The following is a 19,223-nucleotide window of genomic DNA, read 5'->3' as shown; positions in this document are numbered from 1 at the left end:
AAGAATAATTCTCTCCCATCTCAGATTATTATACATTTAAAACTCACTTTGCGAACTCGTAACACTCCATTTAAGAACACTGCTGTAACGATCTTAACTCGGTTCAATATTTACATTCTAAATGACTTCATTGCTAAGTCAAACAGATTAAATCTCTATTAGTTTTTAAATAAGCTCCGCCGAGGGCGCTTGGCTGGCGTCAATAGACCCCGACGAACCCGAGAGCCAGAGAAACCGATCCCCAACTTGGGTCCAAACCCAGGTCCAAACCCGACCCTGACCCCAAGGCGACTTTTGGGCACGCCGATGATGACGACGACTACATCGACGACGCATTGTTTCCACCGCTGATCTTGTCCACCTCTTGGCTTTCTGGCCCTGTGCCGATGATGACTTAATCGGTGATCGGAGCTTGGGCTTCGGTGGGCGTTATAATGATTTATTATGCCGATTGACCACGCACTGTAACAACAAATTTACTCACACAAACTGGGAAGAAACCAGAATAGCTGACTGAAGTGAGCTACAGTAAGATTGATATACTCTTTTGAACTGATCGTACACGAATTTGTTTGGATGTGATAGCTATAAAACTATTTTTACTTTCACTTGTATGTACATAACTATTTCTATTTTGTATTACTATTTTTGGGAGATACATTTGTTAAGCCTTTTCAAAAAGATGCGGATGGCTGGTGAAATTGGGTGACATGAAAAAGTGTCTTGGCGATATTAAAAGAGAAAATGCCAGAAGAATGTTTCAATGAAAGAAAACTTGGAAAAACCCCAGCGGAAAAATTCGACGCGATTAAGTGGTAGAGAAAAAGATTAAACAGAACAACTTGAATTTAAGTTTTTTTAGCTTTATTTTCTTAATAGTTTATTTAATCTTATAATAAAGTTATTTATCTCATTTCAACCATCACACACATTAGAATGATAAACACAATTGCTTTGCGTGTTATTCCTACATTCACAATGATTCCTGTTGTTTTGGCTAACGAATCCTGAAATTCCAATGAATGGTGACAAGGAATCCTGACCAGTACAATCACAGTATCCAGCAGATGCGTAGAAATGCAAAAGGTCTGCCAGCGAGGAAAAACCAGATTCCCGCTTGTCCCACTGCTTTACATTTCTCACTCGATGCTGTGGCTGAGTGGGTGACTGGGTGCAGGAATGGGTGACAGGATGGGTGGCCAAGTGGGTGGGTGAGGGGGCCAGAGATGGCTCTGTCAGGTGTCCTTGCCTACTTGCGTACCGGCAGCCGGATGATATATCACAAACGCAGACGGGCGGCAGGTGTACGCCGCATCACCCTCGTCATCTTTCTCATTAAGAGGCAGCCAGTCGTTTATTTATGCACTTGACTTACGTGACGCCTTGGGCGGCCCATGGCAAAGGCGGAGGGGATGGGAGGGCGTGGCTGTCAGAAAGGTTGGGAAAATACGAGACCAGCTAAGAGCCTTAATGAGCATATCATATTTCACACATGTCCGCTCGGCTGCTTAAACCCATCGTCACCTTTTTTGAGCGCCCATTTAGCTTTGAGTGCAATCTGAAATTGTTTCTCGAGTGCACTCGTTGGCCCCCATGAAAAAGATGAAATCCAAAACTGACAAATGGCCTGGGTATGGAGGAGATTATTAACTCGCCAGGAGTCATTTAATATGCCCACCTAACGGCAGCAAAACATGCTCAACTGTCACTTTTAGAGCCCTCGCTATGAGCATGAAAAGTGGTCGTAAAACTTGCAAAGCATCTGGAAAGTAAAACTTTATAACATGCATTAGCCTGTGGTCCTGACTGCTTAAAATGATTCAAACTTTTTCAACAACAAAAAATGTGTTTCCATGGTTTGAAAAGTTTATGAATAGTAGGTACGTTGATTTCAAAGTAAATGAATAACTATTAGGGATGTCAATCAAACTTAAAATATATATATATTTTGCATAAACTCATAGTTCGATTTCTTAGTTCTTTTGAAACTAAGAACATAATTATAATTGAGTGATTTAATAGTCAGCAAATTCAAAAAATGCTTGAAAAACCGTTTATTTTCTGAAAAAAAATTATAAATAATGTGAATAAAAAAATTAAAATTATAGAAATAAATGAATAGAGTAAATGGAACATTTGATTTGTAAGAAAAAAATGTTTAAGGAAAGTACAACAATTCCATTGCATTCTCTATTAATTTAACTTGGTTAAAATCATCAATTTTCCAAAATCCTAAGACATTATGCCATTGAATTAAATTGGCGGAAGAAACTTATCAAAAATATCTTTAAAGTTGATTACCCCTGTGACCTTGAACCAAGTATTAAAGATGTAATAAAAGTCAAAAAAGCACCAACGTCTTAAAACTGTGAGAAGATCCGAATCATAGAAACAGCTCCAACCATAATTACGCTTAGTTGATGTGAAAATCGCATTACAAGCGAATCATTAAGTAGGTGGCAAAACAATTACACCTGGGGTAAAACCAGAAAATAAATTATTTCACGTATTTGTGGCTAGTTCAAAGGTTTGACGAAAAGGCTTGAAGCGCAGTTCCAGTTAATTGTACATTAAGCGAGGTGTCAGAGGTGCAAGCAACTTGAATTGAGTTGTAACTACGCGTAAGCCGATACAAAAATATTCCACCAAGTTGCCAACGAGACGAGACGAGACAGGCGTGCACATTAATTATGTTAATTGAACTGTGTGGCACTGTGGGAGAAATTTGACGGGGAGGAGACGAGAAATTAAGCCATCCTCCGCAGAACCACAGACACATAACTCATAATGCCATTTGCCGGGGCATAACTCAGCTTACCTCCGCATCTCCAGCAGACATATAGAACTTTGGGCGAGACTTCATTAAAACTTGCGGCAGATAGTGGCCTGCATCGCTCTAGGATCGAGACAATCGCAGGAGATGGTCGACCGACCAGGCCCAGTGGACCCAGGACCAAAAACAGACAAACTGCAGTCGTGCCTAATGACCACAAAAATAGCCAAATGCAGTTTAATTTATTACCCAAGAACTTCAACAGTGCACTGCAAAAATTAAGGTTTTAAAAAATATCTTCATTTTATTGATTTCCTTTAAGGAGAAGATATTTAATTTGCTCTTAACAATCCATTACATTTTAATAAATTTCTCTATCTATCGTAGGACTTTTTTAATTAAGTCAACTGATAGTTATCCTTTGCATGTTAAAAATAATAAAAAAATGTTTATATAATTGGTTTACTTTATAAACGTTTTTTTTCTTGGTGTGGTTGAGCTAAAACGAAGTTAAAAAAGTGAATCTTGTGCAGCTTATGGATAACAAGAGTGGTTTATAATATTGCAGAAATTAGATTGATTGTTGTTTGAATGTGTTTGTGTTTAAGTACTACTTCTGCTGTTCAATAAGAAAATATTTATGCATATTTGCATATCAACCTCTTATGCAAAATGTTCCCTGATCGCCTTTAGCATTTATGTGGCCCTTAATGAAGTCAACAAAACTTTAACTTCTACCCATGCAACCTATTATTATCATTTACCTTTTGGCCATCCAGGCCCAGCCTCTTAAAGATTAGGGCCCTCCATCTTTTGAGCTCTTTGCCCACAAGAACCCTTAGAACAAACCATCCTTGGAGCAACAGTTGAGTGATTTATGAGCCGTATCTCCCCGAGTTTTGGCCCCTCGTGTGCCTTATCACTTAATTTGGAAATTACTCGCCAAATAAGACAACACATTGGCCCCTATTTTCCCTTCCCATGCTGTGGTTTGTTTGACGTATCTGCAGATCGCATTAGCAGCCTGTTTAATTGCACAAAACGATTGCTCGAGGCACATAAATTATGCAGCTCCCGGCGAGATGAGGTGTTTGAAAGACCCACCTGATGAGGTGGGAGGAAGCTGCGGCGACCTATTAATAGAACGAGGGCAGCTCAAGGCCCACTGCAATCAGCGAAATCAATCAAAAGGAAAAAAAGGGAAAAAAGGAAGAAAATAAGAACAAAAAAGTAAATGGAAAAGCGCAACAAAAAAAGGAAGACAGACAGACAGAGCCTATATACTGGCATATCCTCCCAGATGAGTTGCATTGTCGGGGGGCGAACAATGCATAATTACTGATAATGATTTAGCGCATTGTTGAGGTCGGAGTGGCTGGTACTCGGCTCTATTGTTCTGCCGGGCGACTAGGATGCCGCGATGCCCAGGTCCCCAATGATTGGGCTTAGTTATGAGATAGATTCGCGGGATTCGCACAAAAGTCTCGCCTCCGCCGACGAAAATTCTTTAAGCAGCTTAAGCAGGCGTCGATGATGATAAAATAATAAAAATTGATTTGCCCGTCATGTTTTGGCGATAAAATTTAACAACAGCAGTCGACGGCAGTCGAGCGGAAAGCGGAAAGAGTCATGCGGAATTATCATTATCCATGGGGTCTTCTTCGCCCAGCAGGAGCAGAAGTGGCACGTAACGATGCTTTTGCCTGTTGCACGGCTTGCAAATCATAGTTAACGATGGACCCCATCCTGGTTATTCCTCGGAGTGGTGGCTACGCCAGAATTATGTTTTCAATTAATCCCGCTTCGGTGTGATTTTTCACACCTTCCCGTGATTATCGAAAGGTGGTCTTTACTCCGTGGTTTTGGCTAATTGAGCCGTCGGTTTATGGTCGATGGATTGGAGTATTTAATTGATATGCGTCGGCTCCAGAGTGTTTTTATGTTTTCGGTAGTTGATTTAAGGTTGTGCCTAAGGCCTACTGTCAAACGATAAAATCATTGTGGGTGTAAGCTGTTGAAAAGAGAAGCGTATTTAGCACTTCACCCACCAGCGTTTCCCATTGAAATTAACGTCACTGATATTGAGATCTGCTGGGAAACATTTTTATAATTATAAGAAAATAACCTTGACCATTTTTTTTATTTTTATTTATATTTTTTTTCAGCAATGCTCACAAAAAATTAATATATTTTTTTAAAGTTTTTGATTTGTTAGTCGATCGTAAAATATCCAAACAAACTGTCAAAAAACACTTTCATTGCTAATTTTAATAACATTTTAGTAGAATAGTTAAACGTGTATTTCGAAAAAGAATACAAATAAAACAAAAATAAAGAAGCATGTGTATATTTGACTCTGCTGAAATGTATCAATTTGTATGTCGCGCGTTGAAAACCGAGTGATATCAGATCGTCAAACTGAACTTTCCCGGTTTTTCCCTTTTTCAAAAGTTCCGCCCCGTTTCCCCACTTAGCGGTACCAAGTTCCACGACTCTTATATTTTTACTTATATTTTGGCTTATACAACACTTACTACTGGTAAGACCACTTTGATAGTGAAGACATAAGCCATACAAGACTATATGTAAAAAAACGTTATTAAAAAGCTCCACGCACAGTGGTGAAAAATGAATACACCACATTAGGTGAAAGCTTCGATTCAGCAGTGAGTTAGGAGAATAAATATAATAATATTGAAAATTAATTTGTTGTGAGCGTTTTATTTATTTACAATAACTAACTTCTACTAAGCCAAAAAAAAAATCAAAGCAAATTTAAGTTAACATCTGACCACATTAATTTCCCTATTTTTGTATTGATATTTCGATGTACAAGAAGCTTAACAAAAATGAGTATAACATAGAAATTTAAATTTATTTTTGAACAACAATATAAAACATAATGAATATAGGTAAACTTAAATCACTACATACTTTATGAACAGGCGTCTCTCACAGTTTAATGGCCATTAATCGAAGCATTGTATGTGGCTCTGCGGGAGTGAATATAGGTCGTCCTTGATCGTCCTTGTAGTCGGCGTAGACGATGGAGTGGATGCACTGCATCCCCAGGGCCGCTTTCTGGCGAGCGGAATAGTAACTGGTGCAGTATGCCACCATTGCAGGGAATCCCTTAGACCTGCCCACATCCATCAAAGTAGCGGCGAGTCGGGACCCGAGTCCTTTGCCCCTCATCGAAGTATCTACACTGGTAGTGTCGGAGTAGAGCATTTTCGAGATACCAAAGCGCTCGAAGAGATTGGCTTCACGTTCAATTTTTGAAAGCATCACGTAGGTGCGTCCACAAACGTTATTTTCCATGGCATCCGCCTTAATGCGATTCGTTTCTAAGTCCTTGGGGAATCGGGCTTCGGCCAGGACTAATCCCACAAGTCGTCCCCCGTTCTTCTCGTCCAGGGCCACCAAACAGGTGCCCTGAGCGATCATCGAAGGGATTAATTTGACGTAGTCCTTCCCCATCTGCAGGTGCCAGTCTGTTTCACCGCTGGATTGACACAATGGCTCTGAGGCGAAATATTCCTTCTTCATAAAGGCTTTTACATTTGCAAAATCCTCCTTGAGCATAATGCGTATGGTGATGCCATCCTTTGAGTTTGAGGTCATCGTAACTCGATCTTAACTTGCCGGTAAAATAGGAACTGAAGTTTGTGGCACATGTTCAGTGCGTTCATATAGACTTGTTATCATTTGTACGTTATTAATGATCTGGTAATAACACATTAAATCAGTCTTATCTGCAAATACAAGATTGCGTGTTAAAAAGCTTAGTTATCAGAAAGCTCTTACCATCCCAGACACATAATGATGAATTTTAATTACTACAAATGAGGAACGTTTGCTCACACATGCCACTGCAGTGGCAATATGCCACCATTACGGGGAAAACCTTAAACCTGCCCACATCCATCAAAGTGGCGGCGAGTCGGGACCCGAGTCCTTTGCCCCTCATCGAAGTATCCACACTAGTAACGTGGGAGTAGAGCGCTTTCGAGATCCCAAAACGTTCTTCTCCATGACATCCGCCTCCATGCGATGCTTTTCTATGTCCTCAAGATATTGGGCTCCGGCCAGGACAAATCCCACAAGTCGTCCACCGTTGCTCTCGTCCAGAGCCACCAAACAGGTGCCCTGAGCGATCATCGAGAGGTGATATTTGGCATTTTGGGGGTAATCGCTGGTTTCGCCATCGGCTTGCCACAAGGGCTCGGATTTGAAAAAGTCATCCTTCATAAAGGCTTTCACAATTTTATAGTCCTCTTGGGTCATAATGCGTATGAGGTCATCGTAAACACGATCTTAACTTGCTGCCGGTAAAATAGGAACTGAAGTCTGTGACACTTGTTCAGAACATTCATATAGACTTGTTATCATTGGCACGTTGAATAATAATCTGATAATAACAGATTAAAACATTCTTATCCGCGAAACTACCAATAAGAACTCTAAACTAATAAATAAGTGTATCATTACAAAATTCTCTGCTTGATAATGATATAATACACAATTTTCTTTACCTATGTTTAATCAGTAATATGATATGAATGACGTCCCGCCAGAAATCCACTTAAAAGCCAATCAAAACAACAAAACATTAGAAGTATCTCTGTAATTTACCACCCTTGTACCCTTGAAACCATAAAGTATATATTACTCATAGGTTTTTCCAAGCGAGTCGATATAAACATATCAGTTTGAATGACCGATTCTACGAAATTGTACCTCGCAGTCTTTAAATAGTAATAGTAAAGTAAATGAAGTAAACTTACAAAATGTATTCGAGATTACGTTGAACAAACAAAATACTAAGTTTGTTGGATTCCAAAAAATCTTCACTCAAATTTCCAAGAGTAATGTGTAATATAGGGAAGATAAACTAAATCAATATATTTTGTACCAACTATTTTGTATTGACATTTCACAGTTTAATAGCCATAACTCGTGCCATTGTGTTTGGTGCAGCGGGGGTGAAGATCGGACGACCTTGATCGTCCTTGTAGTCGGCGTAGGTAAGGGAATGGATGCACTGCATCCCCAGGGCCTCCTTCTGGCGGGCGGAGAAAAAGCTAGTACAGTATGCCACCATTGCGGGGAATCCCTTAGATCTGCCCACATCCATCAAAGTAGCGGCGAGTCGGGACCCAAGTCCTTTGCCCCTCATCGAAGTATCCACACTGGTAATGTGGGAGTAGAGCACTTTCGAAATGCCAAAGCGCTGGAAGAGATTGGCCTCGCGTTCAATTTTTGAGAGCATCACGAAAATGCGTCCCCACACGTTCTTCTCCATGGCATCCGCTTCAATGCGATGCTTTTCGATGTCCTCGGGATATTGGGCTCCGGCCAGGACAAATCCCACTAGTCTTCCACCGTTGTTCTCGTCCAGAGCCACCAAACAGGTGCCCTGAGCGATCATCGAGAGGTGATATATGTCGTTTTCCTTCTCATTTTGTTGGTGAACGGTGGTTTCGCCACTGGCTTGGCACAAGGGCTCGGATGTGAAAAAGTCGTCCTTCATAAAAGCTTTCACATTTTTATAGTCCTCTTGGGTCATAATTCGTATGGTTATACCATCCTTCGAGTTAGAGGTCATCGTTAACTTGATCGTAGATTGACTATTTCCGTAATGCAGGTAAAATATGAACTAAACTGAGTTGCACCTGTTGTATGCATTTATATACGGGCGTTATCATTTGTCTATTAAACACTAGATTACAAAATAAATGCTACAAGTGGTCATCAAAAGCTTGTCAGCGAAAATCAAACTAATATAAATTTATATTGCGGAAATATGTTAGGTGTACTTTAAGTTTTACTTAGAATGCAAATTACTTAAGCCTATTAATACAATCAGTATATCTTTTAAAATATTTAAAGAATAACAATAAATAATAGTGCAACAAAAATTTAAGATTAAGATTAATAAGTTTAAGGAGTCTAAAGGCAACACATATCAATTTAACTAGTGTCAATGCTAATAAATACTTTAAGTCTTATCATTTCCTTACACGAAACAAAACAATACTGTTAAAAGTTTAAAGTGAGCCCTTATCGGGTTTAATTGGCTACTGATAAGAAGTTGTTAATAATGATTTTTTTATTGGTTCTTTTAAGTTACTGATATAATAACAACGTAGCTAAGTAAAGCAATCGAATTTGATTCTTATCAAGTCTGTTTGTCATAAAAATCACACTGCCACCACGATAACGATTTGTTTAGCTTATTACTTCCTTTTTGAACTTTTATAAATTGCAACTTCATTTAATCTTTAAGATTTTAAACTTAATTGCTGTTATACAATGGTTATATCAACCAATCTTGGTTATCAATTGAGCAAAGTGACGTATACGTAATACCACGTACCACAATAACCATTACAAGCAGATTATTTTACATTTTAAGCGATTACAATACTCATTAGGCGACGGAATGTCAAAAAGAAAATGTAAATACAGCTGCAAAAGTGAAATTTGAGAGGGTACAACCCAAATGTGAGATTAAATCTGGTCAGCAAATATGAACGAATAAAGGCCAAAATGTACGACTATCTATATCCTACATTGCTTTAGGTGACCCAGCGTAGGCGCCGCCCACCGATATGAGTGCGTAGGTGACCAGCTCTACAAGAACAAGCTCCACAACAACTTGGCCAATTCCGAGACCAGCGAATAGCAGCCATCTAGCACAGCTTTAAATCAACGCGTCCCGACCGGCTGACGTCACTGCAACAACCATACCCAGGACAATAAAAATCTTAAAAGCTATAGTCGACCTTGAGTTACCCACTACTCGCAATCCTGTGACCAAAGATAGGATTTTTGTAAAAAACAAAGAACTATGTTAGGAAACTTTCTTAAAAGTATATTGATTCCGAAACTGCAAAATGAAGCATTATTAAAGTAAATGTGTGTACATGCTATGTGGGCCAAATTTAATGGACTAAACTTGTATAGTTTCTGAGAAAATGTTAATCAAACATATAAACTAAATTTTAATGTTACTACTACCGGACAACCTTGTGTGACTAACACATTGCAAGTCCCGAAAATATTACACCTACTTACTCTAAGAATAATGGGTAAAAAATTGCGTGGGCGCAAGGTGTTCCATTAGCCAGGACGCAAACCTTGGATAGCCGGCTAAAAACGAAAGCTTTCGATTGAAGAAGCAACAGGAGCAACCAGTTGAAGTTGAACTAAATGCCGACATCGTCAACTTCGTGGCGATTCGGGCGGAATTCGGGTTTTACGGCTTTAACGGCTGACTATAAAACAAGTCGTTGGCCTCGTGGACGTTGCATTCGTTCGGCGCGCTTCGAAGGAATCTCAACTTTACCACCAACTCCAATCAACCGAACTTGTAACGGCTAACCGCTTAAACAGTTTCAAAAAACACAGTTTTCAACCTATTTTCGTGCGATCTTCAGTTTCACGTTCAGTCAGTTGTCAATCATTTAGTCAATTTTTAGGAGCAAAAAGCGTGCCATACATTTGTGCGCTTTCATTGGCCCACATTCCGAACTTAATTGAAAAACTTTTTGGAGCACTTTTGCCTGGAATCTCGGGAATTGTGAAAATTATAAATTCAGTTTAATCAGTGGTCGCATTCAAAGGAAATTCTTTTCCCAGACTCAGACAGTTGATATATTTAAGTTGATTTTTGGCTTAAAACCAAAAAGCGGTCCAGTGAACGCGTGTTAATATTGATCACAGGTAAGTTTATGAAAATAATATTTCGGTCGTATATATTTCTTAATCATAAATAAAAAATGTGTGTAACAATTACCTGCTTCAAACTGTGCAAAAGTGTCAGCATTATAAAAGATATTTTTTCTAATATTTTTTAATGACTATATGGTTAAACCATATGTGTAATTACCACAAGAAGAAGCGCTATATTCGACTCCGCTGGCAAGAACACATATATAATTTTCTACCAAAAAAAATTGTTTTCTTATATGGAGGGGCACAAGTCATAAAGTATTCAAATTATTTTCTCTTTTTCTACAATCGATATGCGCTTAATGTCAACACAAGACCCCTGTCACCTATATCAAAACGACATTAGCTACTTTGTCAAACAAAACTCATAAAATATCAATAATTGTCAGTTATTTTTTCCTGGCTGTGTTGGTGTAGTCCGGCCCAAAAACCTTTCTTCAACTCTTTAATGTGTAAGAAAGTACCGCCTAAGCGGCTTTTACCGAACGAATTTTGAACCCTTTGGCCCATTTTTTACTTGATTTTATTAGTTGATGGGGATAACATCATTTTACAAAAGGAAAGGGAAAAGAAAGTTATAATATTCTTATCAGTCCATTATGATCTTTAAAAAAATCATAAGAACTGAGTTTTTACAAGAAATTTAAATTCGAAATTTCGATTCTGCATTTTATTGCAGTGTTCAAGACATTTCTGACAGCAAAAAGAATCACTAGCTGGAAAGTAAACAAAACATTATCATTAACTTACGCAAAAAGAGAAAAATTCACAAGGGAACTCAAATAAAGATTGCTGTCACTTGATAGAACCAAATTATAGAATTTGTGGGCGTGCCTCAGCATGGCGTTAACTTTAATGACACATGGCTAACAAAAGGCGAAATAAGAAGGGAAACACGCAGATGAAATTACAAGACAGCAATCAAGTAATTTTAACAACATTCAGTTTGGTAGATTGGGCACGCCCTTTGTAGATGACAATCTGAACAGGGATTTTGAAAATATGTTGAAAATATCAGGCTCTTCTTTGACTCTTGACTAATAGCATTACACATGTATTATCTGTGACATTTGTAAATATACTTATTTAAAGTTAATCAGAGTGGTGTGAAAATAAATGAATAATTATACAATAATTTATGCAAAGGTAAATATTGCTTAATATTGACATGTAAAAGCAAATATGTAAGCATTTCAATGACATGCATATTAACGAAAAGTAGTAATCCAGCTTTTTGATATTTACAAACTGAGTTGAATTTATCACTATGAAAAATAGCTTTAAATATTTCAACGTATTAAGTAAAAGAAAATCTTATGAAGCATATTTCTTAAATACTGGATAAGCCTTCCCAGAAATTGTATTTAAAGTATTTTAATGTGTGAAATAAGAGAAAAACTTTAGAAACTCTCAAACCCATTTTCTTTATTCTTGTTCCATCAATATTTTGCATTGACGTAGTGCAGAACATTAGATATTCCAGAACTTAGCTCACGAATTGTTGTGAAAGTCCCCCATTCATTATGCAAAAGAGTTTTGAGTGTTTTTCCTTGTTTCATTGGCCGCAATGAATGCTATTCTTTTAGTCTGAGATGTTCCCCAATAACTTTTTAAATTTTTCATTTGTTCGTTAGTTATTTAAGATCCTGCACTTTGGTTCAGCCAAAAATAGCGAACCAGTGACGTCAAGAGCTCACACTTTAAGCTGCATACAAGGTGTATACCTTGCAGAGTAAAGTTATTAGAACATTTGTCATTCGCTTCCGCCTATCACACACATCCGTTGCCAACATGGGCTCACCTAGACCATTTGCATAAATAATTCCAACAGGTGAGGCAAACCAGGCTCACCACAATAAAGCATCGGAAATTGCATTAATTAAACTGATGTGTGTACATTTAGAATTAATTTTGACACATTTACCCGGCTAAGGTAATTTAATTGCCTCAAAATTTGTTGTCGGAAAATAAATATTTAAAAGCTTGGATACAAAGTTAGCGAGAAACAATAAATATTTAAGTAAAATTTGAACGATGGTCAACAAAGTTTGTAAGCCGCAAAGTGATTTGAATTTTTTAAATCAAATAATCTATTTTACATAAACCATACACTTGAAATTATAGAACATCAAATGTCTCAATTTTTGCATTTCGCATTGTAATAGCATTTCCTTTCAAAAGGTAATTCGATATGGTAATTTTAAAATTTCTAAAAATATGAATTCAGTGAATATAAAATTAATAAGGACTTCTTTTTTGTCTCTGTGTGGTAATTTATCCTGTCAGAAAGTTTAAATCGAAGAAGATCGAATTTATTCAAATTTAATTGAAACCACATATGTGTATAGGCAGTATTGATTTGAGTTGGCAAGTCAACAATAGAATTTTGGCTTGGACCGCGGGTGAAAACTGATTTACAAATGCCAGACAGAAGTGTCGGCCGGAGCAGAAGCCGTCGGCAAATGTTTTTCCTTGGCTTCCGGCGAATGTCAATGCCACAATTTGTGGCACACCCACAAACACGCAATCGCACAAACAGACCGCAACAAACGAAAACAATCAAATGAAGACGTTGACACAATAACATGGTTGCAAAGGAAAAAAAACAGGAGACATTTCCATCGCGTTGGTGGCTAGGTCAAATGAGGCCGCCACCTGTCAAATAATTTATCCTGCCTAGCAGAAACCTAATTAGCTGCCCCATGCAATTTTCCACCAAATTAAACTGACAGAAAATGGCCCAAGGATACGGGGGAAAACAAAGGCAAAGAATAATGAAATTAAAACGAGAGGCAGGCATAGTTACACCTTTTATATCCCACTAGATTATGTTATTAAGCCTACCGGCTTAATCTTATTTAATTGTTAAGCCTGTGTCCGACAACAAATCCCAACATTGTTTTCGACCAAACCGAGAATGATAAAATATGCACAGATGACAGGTGGCAATCAACAGGTGCCAGCAGCTTGCCTTTGAACTCCGCCAGCCTCCTTCTTCCACAGGTGACAAGAAGGACTCCTTGCTGCCACTCCTGCAGAGGTGTCATAAATCGTAAGCTCTTTATTACATTCTCAACTGGCACCTGGCTGTCAGGATGCGCCGCCTGAGAAAAGGGTAAACGAACGGCCAGCACAAAAAATAAGGTACTTCCCAGTGAATTATTCAACTGGATAGTGTGCAAACATTTGTAATGGATGGCCAAGTCTAGCTAAGAATGTGTCCTCTGGGCTTCTCACTTTCAACAGTCATGGTGATGAAGGAACATTTTAGTTTTAAGCGTTTTTCAATTGTTGTTTAATTTAAAACATATTTTGTATGTTATTTATGGACAGAAATCTTTATGAGGCCTGATTTCAAATCTATATAAATAGTACATTTTCAATAATGTAAAAATAACAGCTTGTCTACAAAATATGAGAAGACAAAGTTAAATCAATTGCAGAAACTTTTTCGTTGCCAGATTAAAAAAAAGAAAAGTATATTTTCACTACTGTAACATACAAAATATTATAAAACAATGGAAGAATATGTTTTCAAATGAAGTCTTTTTCTTTTGTTATTATTATTTAAAAGGCTTTTAATGATTTTTAAATTCCAAAAGCAATGAAACCTGTGTAAACACTTTAATGCTTTATTTATTTATTAAATAAAACATTTCTTAAGGCCAAAAACGCTCAAGGAGCCAGCTTAAATGTTGTCTGTTGTGTCACAAATGGCCACAAAAAAGAAAAGACAGTTAAATATTTATTTTAAATGTGTCAACAGAACTTAATCCCCTTAAATCCTGTTCAAGGAAGACTTCTAATGCACTTTATCAACAGGCAAAGCCCGAATAAATAAATCTTGAGCACCCACAAAGCCCAAAACAAACATCTCAACTATTTATTAACTGCACAATACGCGGCAAATTGGCTTATATCGCCACCCACTGGGCACGCCCACTCTGGCCAAGCCTGAAATTAACCACTTTGCAACCGAGCCAAGTAATTTGATGTCCTTCGTGTCTCATCCGTCCTTTCCGCCAGATGCCATACAATTTCTTTGTTGACTCCTCTTTGGTTTTTCTATGCCATTTGAATGTGATAAGCAAATATGGCAGAGATTGGCTAGAATTTGTGTCGCCTTTTTGGCTTCAAGATTGCTTGGCCGCAATTTATGGCCAATTTGGGGCTCATTTCTGGCCTTATTTTCTAGCCCGCGGTGTGCATGTCAAATATCAGTGAACTTCTCTTATAATAATAATCCAGATGATGAAGTTCTTTATTGGAAGACACGTGTTATCATGGTCAGCCATGTGATAATAGTGATAATTGCTTAGTTGGTAAACTATTTTAATTGCTAGTACGTGGTGTCCTCCACCATCTAGCCATTAAACCAGTTTGATGAGCCGACAACCGGCCCTCTTCAACCTTGATTGAAGTGTTTCGCCCTCGGGAAAATGGGGGAGGACATCACACGCCCATTTAAAAACAGCGGCCGACACTAATGAGCTTTCGTCAACGTGGCGTATACACAATGTGCAGCCAGCGACAAAATCGAAGAGTGCACAGGCAATATGTTTCTATTTGCTGTTTATGGGCCACAGGCCAACCATGATTTATTGGCTGCAGCATCGCTAGTTTCCCTGTGGTCTGGATAGTCATCTGATTCATGGTGACCATTTTCAAAACCAAAGCATTGCATGTCATTTAAATCAAGTTTTGACAGCTCTTGGAAGCTGATCCCCTAAGCTTATTACAATGAATTTTAGGGGAATGAATAAATAAAGCAAAAAGGTCAAAACTATGTTTTAGAGTTTAGAAATATCACAAATTATTATTATCCTCAATAAATAATTTTTGATATTATGCAACATTTTTTCATCACATAAAAGAAGATATTCTTAAAAGCTTAGTATCTATAGTTGTAGTTAAATAAATTATTATAATAAATATATAACTGCAATTCCCTAATTCCTTTTGGTCAAAATTCCCTCATATCGATTTTATTACGAAAAAATAAAATTTATATTACAGTATTTTTTTGTTACGATATTAAAAATTCCAAAAATATATAATTTTAGCTATTAAATTTTTCCATTTTGAAATGGTGTTTTAGCTAATGTCTTTCAATCTTGGAATTATAAGACTTGGCTTACATCAAGTAACTTAAAGCTATGCAAAGCAAAGCTGACTCCTTTAAAAATATAAAATTCCCTCCTTCTTCTAATTGTTTCCTTCCTTTTAAATGAGGAAATCATTTAACGTATACTTTAATAAGCATTCTTGTTTTCCCACCCCTCGCTAATGAGCCGTTTTGAGCGTATAATTATTTAATGCGTTTGTCAACACAAAAGCCAAACACTTTCAGCCCTTCCTCGGCCGGTAACAAATCCATGAGTGACACGCAGCATTTAAGTTTTTGAGCTTTGTTGCCCTAATTATGCGTCACGTGGCAAATGTGGCCCAAGGGCAGGTTGGCCGGTTTTTAAAGGCTTACCAAAGGGAAATGTAATTGGCGAAAACACGGAACAGAAACCGCTTCCAAGAACTTTGCCGCCAAAAAAGTGTCAACAAGTTGTATTGCCAAAGGTTTTGAGCCACTCAAATGTAATTTCATTAGCTAATTAATTGCACAGCTCGTTACGTTTCGAATGAGGCATTAGTAAAGGGCAAAAGTATTTATAAACAGCGAACTCAAATATAAGCGAGGACCCTCATAAATTGTTTTAGACAATTAGGCTGCCGTCGGGCGCATTAGCTGAGCCAGCCAAACGGATTGGCAAATTAATAATCAGACTTGGTTTTTTATTCCTCTCAATTATTCAAATTGAAATCATCAAGTTGACATTTGAGTAAGCGCAAAAAATGAATCCAATTAGTCGGCCAAAATGGCGAGAAATCATATTTCCAGCATAAGCTGAAATTGGAAAACCATGGTTTTGTGATTTTAAGCAGTTTAATTATTTAAAAATATAGGATGGAAAAATGTGACAAAAGCTTAAAATCATTTGGATAAATATAATAGATAAATTCATATATGTTTTTGAGGCTGTAACACGTCTGTAACAAATTAAATGAAACATAAAAATGGTTAACCGTCAACTATTTGGAAGCTGTCGTAGTTTTCCTTTTAGTCATTGCAATTCTGCCGTAAAGCTGATGAGCAGAACAAGGCAATTCCATTACTGCAATCCATGATTGCTTTTTGGCCGAAAACTACCATGGCTAATAATGAACTTTTACCTATGTCCTTTTTTCTCAATGTCTGTCATTTCCAACTTACGAGTTTGCCAAAAAAAAAGTTTAATATTGCTCTTTTCCAAGTGGCTTATAAGTTAACAAACAAGAGTACAAGTGCAAAAATCAATTTCACCACAATTGTGAAGCATTCATTGGATCTCAATTATGAGCGTGGACTACAGACGCCTAGAGTTATGTAATGGATTTCAGTGCATCGGGTTCAGGGATTCCGGAGAATCACCTTCCATTTTCATGCGGTTGCTTTGCAGGACTTGTAGTGCAACACCTTCGGGGTTGTTGGCCCAGCCAGGTGGACACACCCGTAAATCAATCAGGCGCATCGGTATTTTTCAATATGAATCACAGCGTGTCCAGTTCCCGTTCCACGTTTCCATATCATTGGGGAAAAAAAACGAATTCCGTATCCACATGCATTGCTCTGAGTGCTTTGCACCAGTTCAAACTGAGATTGATGCATATTCAGGGAGCTTCCTCTCTATCCGCAATTAACCCCCTATATTTCGCAATCCATCATGCGGCGGAAAAGTATTAAAAATATATTGAATAAATACCAATCAAATTTTTAACATAACAATGTTATATTTTTTCAATGGATTGCAGAAAGCTTCATCAAAGCAATACATTTTTCTGTGAAAATAAACACGTGTAAATTCTATTATTCCATATAATTGTCAGGCTTTGTATGTACATAGAAATAAAACGGAAAATCGACATACGGTTTTGATTAGAATGCGTCACTTTTTGATGGAACTGGCAAAAAGAACAAGTTTAACAATTGAAAAATCCTCGTATTGCCTGAAATTCGATAAGAGAAAAGGATTTTTTCCAACAAATGTCAATTTAATTGGTTTATCAACAGTCCACAAAAAAAGAGTGTCTGGTTACAAATTGGTAACCCTTTACTCAAATGTTAACACTTTAATTATTTAATAGTCTTTAACTGAAAGGCTAGAATAATAGCACTGTCACAATAATTCCTAAACGATTAAATCAAAAACATACAAAAAGCTTGAAAAAGTGCATTGTCCAGTCACCGAAAGTATTGATTAATTCAATTAGATGACGAAATCACGTGCCTCGCACCAAACAGTCAACAAAATTAAGTCGCGGCTCGGATATAAACAGAAAGAATCCAGCCAGTAAATAGCCCCCTATCTAATCCAAAATGAGTTATCTGACTTTGGTTGGGCCGCAGTGAATGGCCCGATAAAGTAGCGATTATTACGTGTTTAATGTCCTGCTTCGAGGGAGTAATATATATTTGGAAGCGCGCACTTCTCATATTAAAATGTACTGACGGCATGTAGCTGATACTAGATAGCAATTCGCTTATCGCACTAGTGACGTACATATGTACTTATCAATCTATTGCAAACTTTTCCAGCGCCAACCCAATTAACTTTCAATTATTTCAAAGTATGGGCTGCAAGCGAATTAGAAAAGCTTCCACGATTTTCTCCTCATCTGTGCAAACGGAAGGAGCTTTAATTATTTTCTCATTAATTTTAAAACTTTTGCATATTTTCATTTGTGGCTGCGTCTACTTTCAGTGAATTTCTCTTATTTCTAAGCCGTTTTTCCTGCGGCTAAATGTAGAATAACGGACAGCAAATATTTGCTTTAGATTTCTGTTTGATTGAATAGCTCATTATGTTCGGAATTAAAATGTAATGAAGAGTTAAATGGGAAAACCCAAAGCAGTTTAGCGAAAAAAATAAAAAATGGTGTTGAGATTCACATTTTCACGACGTCATTTTTAATATTTTTCTCTTAAATGAAGGAGATTAGAAAATATATTTCCTTTAATTTCAATAATAAACCATTCCAATCTTTGAACATTCGAGGGCGTCAAATATTTTTGCAATCAATTATTTTTCAATTATAATTTCCACGCGAAATGTGCTTGTAATTCAATAAAAGTCTTAAATGTGCTAACGCGATTTTCAGCTATTTAATCACAGAAAATGCCCAGATTTGTTTTTTTTTTATAATTTGTAGGCGTCTGACGTGGGTTGCCCCAAAAAAAATACAAGGCTTCGTGTAACACTTGGCACAGTTTTTATTTAAATTTATTTCAAGCTGCGCTGAAAATGGGAAGTAGGGCTAGGAGAAATACATAAATCAGGCCAGGCCAGACGAGACCAACTGCCTAAAAGAGCCAGCTTCGTGTTCATTCAGACAAAATGCCCCACAAAGTGAAATCGTTATATAAATCAAAAAACGAGCCCGGCATAAAGACCGTTCAGAAATGAAGACCGAAAAGCATTTCGCAGGCACTTAACGACCAGAGACCGCCAAATTTAACAAGGAATTAAGCAACGGCCCGACTCGCAATCGAATAATTATTCTCACCCAAATTAATTGTTCAAATGGGCTGGACCCATCATATATCCTGGGGATAATTTTATGGACACCCGGCGTATGCGTAATATTTTCGCAAGTATTTATATCCGAGCCCGCTTTAAGATGC

At 37.5% G+C, this 19,223-nt stretch overlaps 4 protein-coding genes across 4 annotated transcripts in view; 1 reads left to right on the top strand and 3 right to left on the bottom strand.

Moving 5' to 3' along the window:
• Positions 1 to 5,627: 5,627 nt before the first annotated feature.
• Positions 5,628 to 6,607, bottom strand: LOC108042553 (arylalkylamine N-acetyltransferase-like 2). The gene is made up of 2 exons (XM_017120882.2): positions 6,581 to 6,607; positions 5,628 to 6,528 (listed from the first exon to the last, which is right to left on the bottom strand). The coding sequence occupies exon 2, from the start codon at positions 6,395 to 6,397 to the stop codon at positions 5,726 to 5,728; it is 672 nt and encodes a 223-aa protein (XP_016976371.2). The 5' UTR covers positions 6,398 to 6,528; positions 6,581 to 6,607; the 3' UTR covers positions 5,628 to 5,725.
• A 97-nt stretch (positions 6,608 to 6,704) lies between these two features.
• On the bottom strand, positions 6,705 to 7,095 carry LOC108042560. Its single transcript, XM_017120893.2, has one exon. The coding sequence runs from the start codon at positions 7,058 to 7,060 to the stop codon at positions 6,740 to 6,742; it is 321 nt and encodes a 106-aa protein (XP_016976382.1). The 5' UTR covers positions 7,061 to 7,095; the 3' UTR covers positions 6,705 to 6,739.
• Positions 7,096 to 7,652: 557 nt separating this feature from the next.
• Positions 7,653 to 8,415, bottom strand: LOC108042572 (arylalkylamine N-acetyltransferase-like 2). Its single transcript, XM_017120904.2, has one exon. It carries the CDS (start codon positions 8,379 to 8,381, stop codon positions 7,710 to 7,712), a length of 672 nt encoding a protein of 223 aa, XP_016976393.1. The 5' UTR covers positions 8,382 to 8,415; the 3' UTR covers positions 7,653 to 7,709.
• Positions 8,416 to 10,103: 1,688 nt separating this feature from the next.
• The window catches only part of LOC108050324 (short neuropeptide F), a 39,557-nt gene continuing 30,437 nt past the window's right edge, over positions 10,104 to 19,223 (top strand). Inside the window, exon 1 of the mRNA XM_044459731.1 lies at positions 10,104 to 10,501. The gene's annotated coding sequence lies outside the window, so the exon portion shown is untranslated. The remainder of the gene's footprint in view (positions 10,502 to 19,223) is intronic.

The sequence above is a fragment of the Drosophila rhopaloa genome, unplaced genomic scaffold (assembly GCF_018152115.1).
Source record: "Drosophila rhopaloa isolate 14029-0021.01 unplaced genomic scaffold, ASM1815211v1 contig_2, whole genome shotgun sequence".
Taxonomy (NCBI): Eukaryota; Metazoa; Arthropoda; class Insecta; order Diptera; family Drosophilidae; genus Drosophila; species Drosophila rhopaloa.
This window is presented reverse-complemented; position numbering and strand designations above follow the sequence as displayed.